Here is a 16,162-nt window from a genome sequence, read left to right as displayed (position 1 = left end):
AGGGCCTTACAGGCTGTAGTACTGATTTTTTCTATTATTCTCAGAGCTTTGATATATTTATGAGGATGATGACATCATCAAATGTGAATTTTGAAAAGACCTCTCTAACTGCTGTGTGAGAAATGGATTGGAGAGGAACCTGAGTATATGGGCACAGCCCTATAAGGAGACTGCTAGAGAAGGCCAGGCAAGAGGTGATTTGAAGCTAGGGCAGTGGTGGGAGTGGAGATGTTGAGAAGAAGATGGCTTCGGGAGATATCAAAGAGATAAGGCCATTGTGATGTGGGTGTTGGGCTGGATATGTGGGTCGGGGACATGTGAATGACTCCTGGGTTTCTGGCTTGTAGAGTCGTTGGACACAGTGCTACCATTCGACAGGATTGGGGGCAATGGATGAGGATCTGGCTTGGAGACATGTAAGGATTGTATCAGCTAAATGGTGGCATGAAATAAAAGGAAAACAACCCCATCAAACTGTTGTCTGATGCGGCATGATATGTTTTATTACCTTTTCCTTTAAAGAAAAGAAATTGAACCTAATAAAATTTTCCTGATGCCACATATCCAAAAAGCATTTAAGTACAAGTGTGACAGAATCAAAGGGACCTCTGGTGGTCTTATAGACACTGTGTTGAGGAAGGACAACCGTGAAGACAGGGAGCCTTCCGGGAAGGCTTTCCAGTGGCCCTTTGGAGTGATGCAGAGAAATCCACCTAGGAATAGCGAGATAAAGCAGGACTAACAGCAGAAGACTAACATTTTAGAGTGGGTGATTGGGAGAGAGAAAATTGCTTAGATTTGGCTGGAGGCGGAGAGGAGATAATGAATTCAGTTGAAGCCATGCTAAGTTTTAGGTGCTTAGACCTCTAAATAGAGATATACAAGTTGGAAGTTTGTGTCAGCTGCTGAGGCCACAGATCAGGACTGGAGAGAAACTTGGCAAGTCATATAGTGACAGGTGATTCTGGACGTCTTAGCACATTCTCCAAATAGGGACAATGTATATGGATTGAAGGAAAAAAAGTATAGTTTCCCAATTGAGATATTTATTAAATAGCTAGACTATACCAGACAGTGTGGTAAATTATTTCTGCTAGGTGCCTTATTTAATCCTCCACTACCTTTTGCACTTTCTTCAATGTTACCCGCATTTTCCTAATGAGGTAATAGACATTCTGAGAGGTTGATATATTGACCAGAGTCACACAGCTTATAAGTGGTCAGATCTGGGTTCAAACCCATGTCTCATGATGCCAAGTTTGATGTTATTTTCCTACACCCAGCCTTTTTGACACCAACATTTAAGAAGAGGGTTAAGGAGAGAAGGTCTACAGAAGAAGGCTAGAGGGCATGAGAGAAGCAGTAGAAGATTCAAAAGAAGATAGACTCCTGAAAGGCAATACGAATGTGGTCACAGTGAGGGACAGAGCAGTTTCAGAACAAGTGAAGTGAGGGGCTGAGGCATGAAGGGATGGTGAAGAAATGGAATTCGTGAATGGTACTGCCATGTTCAAGAAGGCGATGAGGGGTAGGAGAGAGCGACCAGCAGCAGGGGACATATTCGTGGCAGCCTTGGGAGTTACAATAGCATTTGTGAGTGGTAAGAGCTGTACACAGAGCTGGGTTGGGTGCCCGTACACTTAGACCTCTCATAGAAGCATCAGTAGTGCAGGGTTGAAACACTAGGGTTGTGAGAGTTTAAGGTAACTTCATGAGTGTAGACAGGCAATTCTGGGGACAAGCTTGCTTTGGAGTCTTTTAAATTGTACTCAATCTGCTGTCTATTCAGTTGTTGATCCCTTATAAGAAGAGGCCTCTGAATTATTATTTGAAGTGATCTGTCAAGATATACAGACCTTTGATTATTTTTCAAGCAGACATGTCTTCTAGGACATCAACATGAGGTCATAGGGTATTTATGGTTATAGTTAGAAAATGACATCATGAACTAGTGCTTATCTAAAATGTTCTAACTTGGTTACTATGTAGTTATTTTTATCTATCTCATGTACTTTAGCTTATGTTTTCTGTCCTGTGTTTTGACTGCTACTGCTAATTTTGTTTTGAGATCGTAAAACAGCTTTAGACTTCTCTGAAAGCCCATTACTTATTGGCATGTTTTCATTTTTTGACAGGTTCATGTATTCCTTCAGGCTTTTAAAACACATTCATAGTGATAACAATAATCTATTTGGGGGATTGGAGTTGTATCTAAGTCTCACCATCTGAAAGAGAATTATAAAATTCACTTCCAAAATTTTGGGCTTTTAAAAATCATGCAGTCAAAGCATTTACTATCATTTTTTTGGATGTGAATTGCAAGGTGGTTTCAGCGTGTATAGTAGTTAACAAGAGATGTCTCTTTCCCTTTTCGTGTGTTGAGGTACATTTTTTAAATTTTCTATCCTTGTCTCCTTTATGACTCAAGTGTTACTTTCCCGGGGAGAATCACTGTGCTTTTATTCTCTCTTAACCACTCAAATTGCCTAGAGATGGTTAATCTATGCACTCTTTCTCTCTGGTATCCTAGTCCTGCTCAGCCCTGTGAAATGTTTCAGAAACCAATCAATCTGTAACCGTTAGCTAAGGCTAAATGGTGACTCCCCCCAATTCCAAATGGTCTGAGAGCTGAGACATGTGGGAACTGTCACGGTGGCCGTGTGTTTAGACCCAGGGGAGAGGTCCAGGCATCACCATTGCTTACTACAGAAGCAGAAGACTGCTTTAATGCCGCATACTGGGCTAGGCCCTGGGGACATATTACTGAGCAAATAGGTGCAGTCCCTTCTCTTGAGGACTTTCTGGAAAAGAAATAACCTGCAAACAGCATAGCAGAAAGGTAAACCAAGCTTATTAATGAGTAAGAAATATATTCCTTACTTTTTTTTTTTTTGGCGGTACGCGGGCCTCTCACTGTTGTGGCCTCTCCCGTTGCGGAGCACAGGCTCCGGACGCGCAGGCTCAGCAGCCATGGCTCACGGGCCCAGCCGCTCCGCGGCATGTGGGATCCTCCCAGACCGGGGCACAAACCCGTGTCCCCTGCATCAGCAGGCGGACTCTCAACCACTGTGCCACCAGGGAAGCCCAAGCCCCCTTACTTATTATTGAACACATATTTATTGAGTAACTACCGTGGGGTAGGCATCTGGATGGGGAGTGATTGTAGCAGTGAGCGAGAGGGGCACACCTCCTTGCGAAGCTCTTCAGGCAATATCTTTGTTCACGTATGCTATTGGGTGATATTGTTGATATTTTGTCTACTCTCTTAGTAAATTCCACATCTTTGAAATTTGTATTAATAACACTTATTCGACCAAGAAGTTGGCGAATTATGAAACTTAAAGATTGACTTTCTTCAAAAATCTGTCAGATTAGAATATGACAGCCAGCTCTAGCTATCAATGTGTATTTCCTACTCATATTCATTTTTCTAGTCAATATCATTTAATAGTAAGCAGTATAACTGGCTATAACTGATATGATGATCATCTCCATATATTCTATGTCATTTCTTACAGTTATTGCCAGTTTTCGAGGAACTGTCCCATATGGCCTGTCATTGGAAATTGGAGATACAGTTCAGATCCTGGAGAAGTGTGATGGTAAGTAGACTAGTGTTGATTGTTTGAGGTTGTATAAACCATCTCCTGCAACATTGGACAGCTCATAAAGTTTACAGATTGTTTCCATACTTCTGTCAATCCCTGGAATTTCCCCAGTAGTCACAGTGAACCATTTTTAACAAAACTTTTTTCTTGCATATTGAATGTTTGGCTTATGGGAAAGCATTATTTGGTATTTTTAAGCTGATTGTATTTTTTCCGAATATTATTTACTTATATTCACTAGATGCCAACATAGAAAGCAATTGAGACTATTGAATTTGTGAGAGTTCATGACTCGGGGCCAAACAAGAAGGCCTTGCTTAAAATGTCAGGAGTCTGGTGGGTTCCCCAGGACAGAAAGAAACAGAGGTCCAGAGCAGAAATGCCTTACCCCAGGTTGGGTAACCAGATGCCTCCAGGTGGGACTCCTGCCCAGGCCAACTCTGCTCTAGTCCTGCAGCCATCTCCTCATTTCCCTCAAATTTGGGCTGAAGTTATTCACTGCATTTGAAATGTTAAATGAACTTGTATGATTAATTTATGTAACAGGTATCTCATTCAATCGACCTAGTATGTATGTTCTCAAATGCTTCTATTCCTGGTCAACAAAACATCCTTAAACTCTAGTCCTTAAAAAGATCCCAGATGAAATGACTACTCTTTTTTTCTTATCAAAATGGCCACATTGTAAAGTCCTATCAGTATATCCATAGATAACTGTTTTTCCTCTTAATATGTTGTCCTTATTAGGAATTTATAATATGGTAAGATTCTATCATATCAAGGTTCATTATTGGCAAAATTGTGTTCTCCCAAATAGAACTATTACTTTTAGTTAGAGCCTGTCATTAAATGGTGGTGATACATGGACATTTATTTTGTCCAATGTAACTAATAAAAATAAAAGGTTTTCTCTGTCATTGCCAGATATATTTTGTTTCTATTTTCTTTACAGATAAATATAAAGTCTGTTTTGAATTGGTGAAAATGGACTTCACAACTAATGGGAGCTTTTTTTTTAAAAAATTAATTAATTAAATAATTTATTTATTTTTGGCTGTGTTGGGTCTTCGTTTCTGTGCGAGGGCTTTCTCTAGTTGCGGCAAGCGGGGGCCACTCTTCATCGCGGTGTGTGGGCCTCTCCCTATCGCAGCCTCTCTTGTTGCAGAGCACAGGCTCCAGACGTGCAGGCTCAGTAGTTGTGGCTCACGGGCCTAGTTGCTCTGCGGCATATGGGATCTTCCCAGACCAGGGCTCGAACCCGTGTCCCCTGCATTGGCAGGCAGATTCTCACCCACTGCACCACCAGGGAAGCCCCTGGGAGCTGTTTTATAACCTGAAAACCTTTCTGTATGATATAGTTGGACAGAGACCTCTCTATGACATATCTGCAATTCTCAAAAAGTTTTGGTTTCTGTTAAAATAGTTGTTTAAAGAATGGCTATATTTCTTGGATGGATGTCTTTAAGGAATGTAGTAAACCCTGACATTATAGAGATTCCATTTCTCAGTTCATTCTGTTCTCTCCAGATTGATTTCAAAATGATGTTTTACAATATATTCTTTTGAGAAAACTTATGAGGAACAAAAATATTTAAATGCAAATCTCAAATACTTCTTTCTAAAAGCTCAATTAATCAAAAAAAGATTCAATTCCATAGAACATGTGTTACATGATAAGATAATTTCTTACCAATAAGCAAAATGGTTTCTATTCTTGAAGAAAAAATAAATTGAAAATAATGCATTTATAGGGGGCTATATATTAACCATATAAATCTATATATGTATGTATGTATCTATCTATATATATATGCATACCCTGTAATTGTTTTAAACTATAAAAAGATATGTTCCCCGTTAAGGATAGTGCCATACAATTGATTCAGAGTTCCTTGGAGGTTAAGTAGTAGGCATTCTACGGAATAAAAACTATGTGCGGATGAAAGAGTGCCATTAGTTCTTTTAGTAGATGAGACTTGGCTTCACTCTTCTTAGGCTATCAGACTGATCCTAACTCAAGATGGTAGGCTGAAGAAATGTGTGAATTCACTACAGAACTGCTGGCTGAGCACTATGCTTTGATGGTAGAGTCTGAGCTTTGTAGTCAGGCAAAGAGAATTTGGAACTATGTTAAATCTTGTGTAGATTTTTGAATTTCCCTGGGATGTAGTGTAGCGTTTTATAAAATGAAGTGAAACTAAGCTCAGAGAGGTCAATTAATTTGCCCAAGATTCAACAGCAAATAAGTAGCAAAGCCAGAATTTAAGTGCAATACTCTGATTCCAAAGCCTTTATTTCCCTTATGCATGCTTCTATTTTTCATGTACGTTTCCAATACAATTTGTAAATGATTTTATTAATAGAAGACTTAAACTAGGAGTCACTTGACTGTTAGTCTAGCCTAATCCCAACCCCCACTATGTTTATACCTAGAATATTTATATGTAGGGTAAAATTCCATCAGTAAAGGACAGATTGATTTCTAATCATTTCTTCAAAGTATTGTAATGATTTATTGAAATATGACCATGATTATTTCTCCACAGGCTGGTACAGAGGATTTGCCTTAAAAAACCCAAATATCAAGGTAAAAATTATTGCTTTTAACCATAATTATGGGATTTTTAAGAAAGATAGTTAATTTACTTTATTTCATTATACAATTGAAATTACAGTTGGGACTCTTAGTTGAAATACTAAATGGCAATACAGATTTTCATAATTTTGGAAATTCCTTTGAACTTGGATTATAGTTAAGACATGCTATTCAAATGATAATCCTATGTAGCTCTTGAAATTTATACTGAGAAGACCTTAATAGGCTTACTAAATATAAAAAAAATCTTTTTGAAGTGTTAGTTTCACAGAGAGTGAAAGTAAAATTCAGGCAGGGGAAATATATATATTCCAAAAGAAACACTGAATAGAGGTATTTAATCTTTAAGTTTTCTGTGGTATCATTTGTAAAAAGTTGGTGTGGAGAAACAGGTTTATTGTAGGGCATGTTAAGTGTCCCTTTGGATTTGAGGAGCTGAAATGTGGGAAAATCATAGAAAGAGTCCATCTTTCTTAACATTACAGACAAAAACTAAGACTCATTATCCTTTATATATTTATATAAGTCCTAAGGAAGTAATATGATTTTTCTTTTACCTTTCATTTATGTAGTTTATGATTTTGACACTAATCCTCGCTAATATCTATATTTTTCTAATACTTTGTTCTAATCTACCCATGCTACCCACATTTCTCTAATATTTTTTTACATGTCATGTTCATTTTTCAGTTTAATTCTGGTTTTACTAGGATTGTAGATAAGAAATTGTATCATTTCTCATTACCAAAGTCTAATATAAGTAATCTAAACTCTTTTGTCTGCCTTTCTGCTTAAATATACCTTTTTTTCTGGATCATCCAACTGTGTTTATTACTTTATTTCATTTATTTTAGGTCATTCTAAAGGAGAGCCTGATACTTTAGCCCTCATTTAAAGTTATTTTTGGACATCTGCAGGCACATGCAAATGTAGCTTCAGTATTTAATTTTTCATTTAGTACATGCTTGAGAAAAAATGTGTTATGGTTTGTTACTTCTGTTACTCTTTGAACCTCAAGTTCTGACTTTTTCTTGTTAATTACTATAATTACTCTATTTGTTATTCCTACCATATTAAGGTAAATTTAAATTCCAAAGGAAAAAAAAAGTTATTTTTTTAACCTATATACCTATTTACTACTGTTGTATATTACAGAACTTGCTAGTTAAATTTTATATTATCCTTGGATCCACAATGGTGATAATGTATTCAAATGACATTTGTTTTCCTAAATATTTAATTGAATTTGTCATTTAATTGTACCTAAAAAATCATTCAGGGAATATTGTTGTTTAATGGATAATAAAATTGATGCTCTTCTTTTTAATGTTGTTTTTTTCAATTTCTCATTTAGAACAAAGGAATAATTTCCTTGCCCTAGCTTTTCCCTACAATAAAAAGCTTTAAGCTAGCGTGGCGGCTTTTGTTTAATTTTTATTCCGTCAAAATGGCAGCCTGGTGATTAATTGCTGCTACGTTTTCATCAAAGATCTTCCCTAACATGTAATACACAGATTGTTTCCAGATTCATAGTGGTATTTTTTAGTATATATTTTAAAATAGACACATGAGTATTTTGGAGAGAAGAAAAAGAACTACAACCAAAACAAACAAATAAAAACCCCCTTCTTTCAATACTGCAGTGTTAAAAAAAAATTCTTATTCAACATGCTTTCTATATAGAATTCTTGAAAATATAAAATTTTTCTGTTTTTTTTTTTTTTTTTTTTTTATGGTACGTGGGCCTCTCACTGTTATGGCCTCTCCCGTTGCGGAGCACAGGCTCCGGACGTGCAGGCTCAGCAGCCATGGCTCACGGGCCTAGCCGCTCCGCGGCATGTGGGATCCTCCTGGACCGGGGCACGAACCCGTGTCCCCTGCATTGGCAGGCGGACTCTCAACCACTGCGCCACCAGGGAAGCCCCCCAAAATTTTCTGTTTTATAAAGAATATACTTTTAGTCCCGAGCGGACGCGCTCGGAGCTGCACTGTGTGGAAGAGAGTTACCGAGGAAACGTCGCGGCCCGGGAGGCAGCCGCCCCAGCTCAGGTGGACGCTGCTCGCCTGACCGTCCAAACGCCGCCCCTCCCTCCGGGGGGTCCGGAGCTAACGGATGGGAGGCACAACTCGCGGGTCCGGGCGGAAAGATGCGGGGCCGCCAGGAGACAGACTGCCGCCCCAGCCGCGGAGGTAACGGCGCCGGGGGATAACGCGCTGGGGCTCCCGAAGGAGCCGCTGCAGCTGGCAGATTGGATGATTTTGTCTATGATACTGTCCTGATAATAGATGAAACCAAAGGCTCACCCTGTTCAAATGCACTCTGCAATCCTTCTGAACCACCTCTACCCAGAAGACTAAATATCACCACTGAGCATTTAACAAGAGATCCTACTCAGTGCTTCCTGAATGGAGGTGAGATGAAGGTAGAACAACTATTTCAAGAATTTGGCAACAGAAGATCTGATACTTTTCAGTCAGGTGGCATCAACGACTCTGAAAAATGCTCTCCTACAGTTTCTCAGGGTAAAAGTTCAGATCGTGTGAATACAGTAAAATCCAGCAGTTCATCCAAAGCATCCAAAGTGTTGCCTCTGACTCCAGAACAAGCTCTGAAGCAGTATAAACACCACCTCACTGCTTATGAGAAGCTGGAAATCATCAATTATCCAGAAATTTACTTTGTGGGTCCAAATGCCAAAAAAAGACATGGAGTTATCGGTGGTCCCAATAATGGGGGTTATGATGATGCACATGGGGCCTACATTCACGTGCCTCGAGACCATCTAGCTTATCGATATGAGGTGCTGAAAATTATTGGCAAGGGCAGTTTTGGGCAGGTAGCCCGGGTCTATGATCACAAACTTCGACAGTACGTGGCCCTGAAGATGGTACGCAATGAAAAGCACCTCCATCGCCAAGCAGCCGAGGAGATCCGGATTTTGGAGCATCTTAAAAAGCGGGATAAAACCGGTAGCATGAACGTTATTCATATGCTGGAAAGTTTCACGTTCCGGAACCATGTTTGCATGGCCTTTGAGTTACTGAGCGTAGACCTTTATGAGCTCATGAAAAAAAACACAAGTTCCAGGGTTTTAGTATCCAGTTGGTTCGCAAGTTTGCTCAATCCATCTTGCAATCCTTGGATGCTCTCCACAGAAACAAGATCATTCACTGTGACCTGAAGCCAGAAAACATTCTCCTGAAACACTATGGGCACAGTGCGACTAAGGTCATTGACTTTGGGTCCAGCTGTTTTGAGTACCGGAAGCTTTACACCTATATCCAGTCTCGGTTCTACAGAGCTCCAGAGATCATCTTAGGAAGCCGCTATAGCAGGTCCATTGACATGTGGAGTTTTGGCTGCATCCTTGCAGAACTTTTAACAGGACATCCTCTCTTCCCTGGAGAGGATGAAGGAGACCAGCTGGCCTGTATGATGGAGCTTCTAGGGATGCCACCACCAAAACTCCTGGAGCAATCCAAACATGCCAAGTACTTTATTAACTCCAGGGGCCTACCTCGCTACTGTTTTGTGACCAGTCAGGCAGATGGGAGGGTTGTGTTTGTGGGCGGTCGTTCACGGAGGGGTAAGAAGCGGGGTCCCCCAGGCAGCAAAGACTGGCGGACAGCACTGAAGGGGTGTGATGATTACTTCTTCATAGACTTTTTGAAAAGGTGTCTTACCTGGGACCCCTCTGCCCGCCTGACCGCAGCTCAAGCACTAAGACACCCTTGGATTAGCAAGTCTGTGCCCAGACCTCTCACCATTGAAAAGGTGTCAGGCAAAAGGGTAGTAAACCCTGCAAATGCTTTCCAGGGCCTGGGTTCCAAGCTGCCTCCAATTGTACGAATAGCCAATAAGCTTAAAGCTAACTTAATGTCAGAAACCAGTGGTGGTATACCTCTGTGCACTGTACTGCCAAAACTGATTAGCTAATGAACAGCTGGTGTGCTCAGAGATGATATGTAGGTATTTTTAATTATCTTGCAAACCTGAAAATGGAAAAAAAGAAACAACACCAAGCCCATTCATGGATATGTTTTTGGTAGACTAGATACCTTTTTTTAACAAGGCAAAGCATTTTTATATGACTGTAAAAGAACTCTTGAAGGGCTAATTACCTAACCAGCTTGTATTGGCCATCCTGGGATACATAGTAAAAGACTTTTTATAAGTCAGTGAAAAAAAAAAAAAAAAAAAGAATATACTTTTGAGTGGGATTTAATTTTTTGATTATATTTATTTTAAAGTATCTCTAAATTTGTAAACTGGTAGTAGTAGAAAATAAAATGAATGGGTCTAAGTTACAATAGATTTAGCCTAAAGAATGTGTTAGAGATTCCTTCTTCCTAGTATTGTTATGGTTGTGTGGCTATATTTTATACATATGACTTACAAAACTAACTCTGCTGTAATAGACAGCTAGAACCATAACCTGCATGTTTTCTCTTCCAGGGTATATTTCCTTCCAGCTACGTTCACTTGAAAAATGCCTGTGTAAAGAACAAAGGGTAAGACATGAATTTTATTAATAGTTGAAGGATTTTTCATAGAACCATTACTTATTTTGGAATTTGAAGACTTAGTAATTGTCTTGAAAAATGAACTATAGAAAAGCATGCCATTGTCTGTGTTGTTTGATAAAGACTACACTAAGGCAGTTGGCGGAGAAAATTAAAGAACCACGTCTGTGTGTTGGACAGCAGTAGGATCTAGGGCACTGGAGGTCTCTCATTGTCCAGAAATCATGGAATCTGCCTAATCTTTTTTTTTTTAACATCTTTATTGGAGTATAATTGCTTTATAATGGTGCGTTAGTGTTTCTGCTTTAAGCAAAAGGAGTTGGTTTTTCTTGGTTTCCTGCTGTGTAGGGAAGCATGGCAGTCACACCCATCAAATGCTGAGTCATGTCTCAACCCCAGGAATTTCCTAGATTCACTACTGAATTATAAGCAGCCAAGTCTGCCATTATTTTCCTATTTGGGGTTAATACCATATCCTTGTGTGACCATTTCAAAAAGCCGCTATTCTGCTTCAGAGAACATCATTTCTGTGCTATTTGTTTGATTGAGCTCATTGATCACTTAGGATTTCTCATATATTTAAAAAGTTTTTCCCAGTCTATGTCCAAAAGGACTTAAAGCGGCTGTTATGATAAAAGATTATTCAAATAAAATATCACAGAATGAAAGAGTAGCACTTGCTTATTTAAGTGGTTAACATAAGCAGATTACTCATTTTAAGTGAATCCAAATATTTGCTGCCAGTGTCACAAGGAATATGCATTGGATCACTGAATAATTTTCATTTTATGACAAAAGAAACAATACAGGTTGTACCATAAAAATTGCATTATTCATCAAATAGCAAAAATTAGGAATTTATTAAATTATTAAAGCACATTTTAAAGCATATTAAATTACATCTTCAAACTTTATTTTTACCAGAAAAGTTCCATGGAGGCTATTCAAATGGGTGATTCTTATATCCACTCTCTATAAAGGTAGAGTATTAAATCTTAGCTCAGTGAAATAATTTCTTCAGGTGGCTGAGAGTATATGGTATAACTACTTTGAGTATGTGGATAAAACTTAAAGAATCTAGGAGATCCTTATGTTATATGTCTTATATATGTCAGTTACTTTAAGCAGTATTATTATTATTATTTTGGTAGTAGTAGTAATTATTTAAAACAGTAGATTAAAAACATAATTCTAATACTAATAATTACCACTACTATTACTCTTTTAATAAATGTGTGTCCGTCAGAAATGTTGTGCAGTTATAATCCACCAGAAGTGAGTCAAGCAGAGTTATCAATCCTTTTGGAATCCTCCCACCAGACTCTATCCAGCTCCCTTCAGGTAAACCAAGGGACACTCCAGAAAACACATGCTTACTCTTTGTTCTGACCTTTCTGCCCTAGTGATCTGGTCTAGGCAATGTTGAAACCCAGGGTTTCTACCCTGTCCCTTAAAGAGTCCACCTGAGCAGATCCCCTGCAGCCAGAGTTCTTTGCTGCCTTTGCCCCAAGCCCCACCCTGATCCCCTCAACTCTCCAGAGCAGAGGGCCACCCAGCCCCCATCTTACACTCTGACCGAGGAAGAGAAAAGAGAAGATGCTAGCAAAAACGTCAAGCATCACTTCACCCAGTGAAAGTCCTCTCTCTCAAACTGTATTGGGGTGGGACATAATTTTAATTGAAACAAGTACCTTCTTTTATTTATTTTATTTTTATTTTTGTCCCAGCCAGTAAGTGGTGAGTATCTGGCTCCCTTGAGTCCGAGGAAGTTTAAATATGGGTAAAGGTGTCTCAGAATTTGGTCGTGTAAGTTTAAGACTTGGTTGTGGGTTCTCCACCTGACACAGGGCATGATAAGCATTATACAGCAAGAGAACTTCAGGGTAGAACCAAAATTCATTTTCTTAAAAAAAAAAAAATGTTGTTGGGCTTCCCTGGTGGCGCAGTGGTTGGGAATTCGCCTGCCAATGCAGGGGACGCGGGTTCGTGACCCGGTCTGGGAGGATCCCACATGCCACGGAGCAGCTGGGCCCGTGAGCCATGGCCGCTGAGCCCGCGCGTCTGGAGCCTGTGCTCCACGGTGGGAGGGGCCGCGGCAGTGAGAGGCCCGCGTACCACAAAAAAAAAAAAATGTTGGAATTCATTGAGACTTTAGGTTCTAGGACTATTAACTGGAAGAAAAACTTTAGCCTGAAAACATTCAAGAACACGTATTGCCAGGTGATTGCTTTTCCAGAGAGGAACCTCTTTGGGATTTTGATGTTACCTGCCTTGTTTTCAGGGGATTAGCACCCTGATTGCCCACCAGGATGAAATAGCTGCAAAGTTCATCTCAGAATAACTGAACAAAATATAATTTCAGGGGTAACTATTTATGACAGACTGTTTGAATGTTGATTTGGGTATAATTAAAAGGAAACAGCTGCCTCACCTAAAATGGCAATTCTGTGCTTCTTAAAAATTTACATTTTGGTTGAACAAACCCCAGATCAACTTCCCCCAGACTGAATTGCCTATATGTTTTTTCCTGGGTCTTTAGAGCAATGCAGGACTGACAGGGGTCCTTAAGTTATAGTTTGTGAGGTCACTCCTCTATTGTTTAATTCCTGCTGAGGTCATTTCAGTTTTTAGATGTTCAGTAGGTTGTTGAGTTTTCCTGGAAATTCCTTGTTCCCTCCTGACCTTGCATTCTATCATTTTATAGTCTCTGTCTCCACATATTCATCCTTTAAATTGCAACAGCTGCTTCAAAAGCAAAATAAATGCACTACCATTTGAAAATGTCCTATTATATAGACTTGATAAAAGGTTCTATATATGTCACAGTTCATATATTACTGTTTACTTTTATTTCTAGTTTTACAACCCAGCTTTACATTTTCAGCAGTGTTTAAGCTCTAGAAAGGAGTAAAACATTCACAGCGTCAGTACTTTAGCAGCAGTATGAAATGAGAAGAGGCTCTGTTGGCAAGATTTTAATTCCCATACTTGCTGTCAAGAAAACTTTACAAAAAAAATTATATGCACTTTGGACATAACGTCAAAAAGGAATGCAGAGCAGTTATTAGCCTCATGCTACGAAGTAATTTTCCCTTGATCATCCATGTAACCTGGTTCAGTGTCTACATATTAGATATTGTCCTTGGAAAAAAATACACAAATGAAGAGATAATCCCCATCAGTACAGTCGGTTAGCATTCTTTTGAAAAGCTGTAGTATTAATAGGCACTTACCCATTTTAAGCTGCACAAAAACTGGAAGAATTTGAAAAAAGAAACTAGAGATGAGAAAAAAAAGGTTATTGTATGTCAAAGATAGAATACAGAAGACCAATTCAGTCTTCTGTTTTTTCCCTCCATCTCCTCTATATCTCCTTAATATTAGGACCACCATACATACCCTGCTAGATGTTGGTATGAATATTTTCCAAGTATGGTTTCTGACGTTTAGGAAAGAAATAGGAGAAATACATTACCCTAATCATGGAGCGGAGCGTTCTGCAATGGATATTCAAATATCTGTGATGTCAAATCCTTAATAAGTTCTGTGATGCATGACAACATTACTGATAGTAGTAATCATTTTTCATGGTCTTGTTGGCAAGTCATGAAAATGAAGTGTTAATGAGAACAAGTGAGTGTTCAATCAGTACATCAGTGTCTAGTTGTTTATAACGGTGAGTTAGTTTAGATGTTTGCAGCCATCAAAGCCTGATCATTGAATGAGCCTGTCCCTCCCTTTGAGTCCTATGGTCATAGAGCTTGGAAGGCAAAAGCCATCTCACAGTTTATGTAGCCTGGTGACCTCATGTTACACATAAGGACTTTGAGACTTGGAGAAGTTAAACGAGTTGCTCTTTAGAGGTCAAACTGTGGCTGGAGCAGAACTCTTTTGCTATTGTTGCTTCTCCACCACACTGCTCAGACTTGATCTGGATAAAGTGGCTGGTCATTCTGTTATGGTACTGCCGTAACCCACTTTACATTCCTCACACAAGTTCATAATCGGATCCTGGTTACTGTCTGCAGAACCAAAAATACCTCTGCAGCTTCCTTTCCTGGTTGGTCTTTCAGAGTGTTTAAAAGATTATTGCCTATGTCATTTGCATATACACTTTGTTGTTGTTGTTCAATTTCACAGACAATTTGAAATGGTTATTCCCACTGAAGACTCTGTTATCACAGAAATGACATCAACATTAAGAGACTGGGGAACCATGTGGAAACAACTCTATGTGGTACGTAACTTTTTAATGGCATCATGTTTCCGATAAAGAATTGTTTTAAGAAATATCTGAACAGGAGTGTCAACTAGCATTTGAGCACATGCTGTAAGTCACTAGTACTCCTCCAGGAATTGGGGATAGAGAGCTTAATAAGACTCAGTGTTGTTTTAATCCCTGTGTCCATCTAGAATGGATTTTGCAAGTTCTTTTTCAAGCAGCACGAAAGTAAAAGATCACTTTCCTGGCATCTAATCAAATAAGATGGTTTACATGGAACCACGGTTAAGCTTTCTGAATACATTTAATTTTCAGGGGGAACTAAACTTATTTTCAATACAATTTTCATATTGGTGGTATTTTTTATGTTCTAATTCTCTATAAATTATTCAAGTATAATAAAAATGATAGGCTGCTTAGCCAGAATCAATGAGAATATTCTAAATATACAAGAGAAAAGGATGTTTCTTGGGGTAAAAAGGGGTCAGTGTTTTGGGTATATATATATATACCTATTTACATGTTATACTTACTGAGAGTCTTCTGTGGTGCAAACCCTGTGGGAAGTACTCTATATGTAGTATCTCATTTAATCCTTACTACCACTCAAGGAAATAAAAGCCTATGATCATCCTCAGTTTACAAATGAGGAAAATGAGGCCGAGAGTGAAAAACTTGCTGGAGGCCAAGTAGTTGGAAAATGGCTGAGCTGGGATTCAGATGTAAATCTAGCACCCTCCCCTCACTCTGAACCACTGTATATGGGGAATTGGGGGTGACATTTTGGGGAAGATGAATTTATTTCTTCTCTGATTTTCAAAGGAATTTATAGAACAGCTTAATCATTTGAAGGGATGTGCTCAAAATACAAAGGTGTACTTATCCTGACAAAATGATTTGAAATAGCCTGTCAAAGAGAAAATCCAAATTAGTGAGGGATATGGGCACGAAATGACCGTTTTTATTTTCTGCTACATAGAAAATGCAATAGGGGGACTTCCCTGGTGGCTCAGTGGTTAAGAATCCACCTGCCAATGCAGGGGAACATGGGTTCGAGCTCTGGTCTGGGAAGATCCCATGTGCCAAGGAGCAACTAAACCCATGTGCCACAACTACTGAGCCTGCACTCTAGAGTCCGTGAGCCACAAGTACTGAGCCCGCGAGCCACAACTGCTGAGGCCCACATGCCTAGAGTCCGTGCTCTGCAACAAG

The 16,162-nt window shown here is 39.2% G+C and overlaps 1 protein-coding gene and 1 pseudogene across 2 annotated transcripts in view; both read left to right on the top strand.

Moving 5' to 3' along the window:
- DOCK4 (dedicator of cytokinesis 4) overlaps nt 1-16,162 on the top strand; it is a 498,051-nt gene that overhangs the window by 219,689 nt on the left and 262,200 nt on the right. For both annotated transcript variants that reach the window (XM_060108913.1, XM_060108912.1), the window contains exons 2-5: nt 3,519-3,602; nt 6,155-6,195; nt 10,661-10,716; nt 14,869-14,965. In XM_060108913.1, coding sequence (XP_059964896.1) covers nt 3,519-3,602; nt 6,155-6,195; nt 10,661-10,716; nt 14,869-14,965 — 278 coding nt within the window. The remainder of the gene's footprint in view (nt 1-3,518; nt 3,603-6,154; nt 6,196-10,660; nt 10,717-14,868; nt 14,966-16,162) is intronic.
- On the top strand, nt 8,352-10,141 carry LOC132496423 (dual specificity tyrosine-phosphorylation-regulated kinase 3-like; annotated as a pseudogene).

This window comes from Mesoplodon densirostris, chromosome 9, assembly GCF_025265405.1.
Source record: "Mesoplodon densirostris isolate mMesDen1 chromosome 9, mMesDen1 primary haplotype, whole genome shotgun sequence".
In the NCBI taxonomy this organism is placed as follows: Eukaryota; Metazoa; Chordata; class Mammalia; order Artiodactyla; family Ziphiidae; genus Mesoplodon; species Mesoplodon densirostris.
This window is presented reverse-complemented; position numbering and strand designations above follow the sequence as displayed.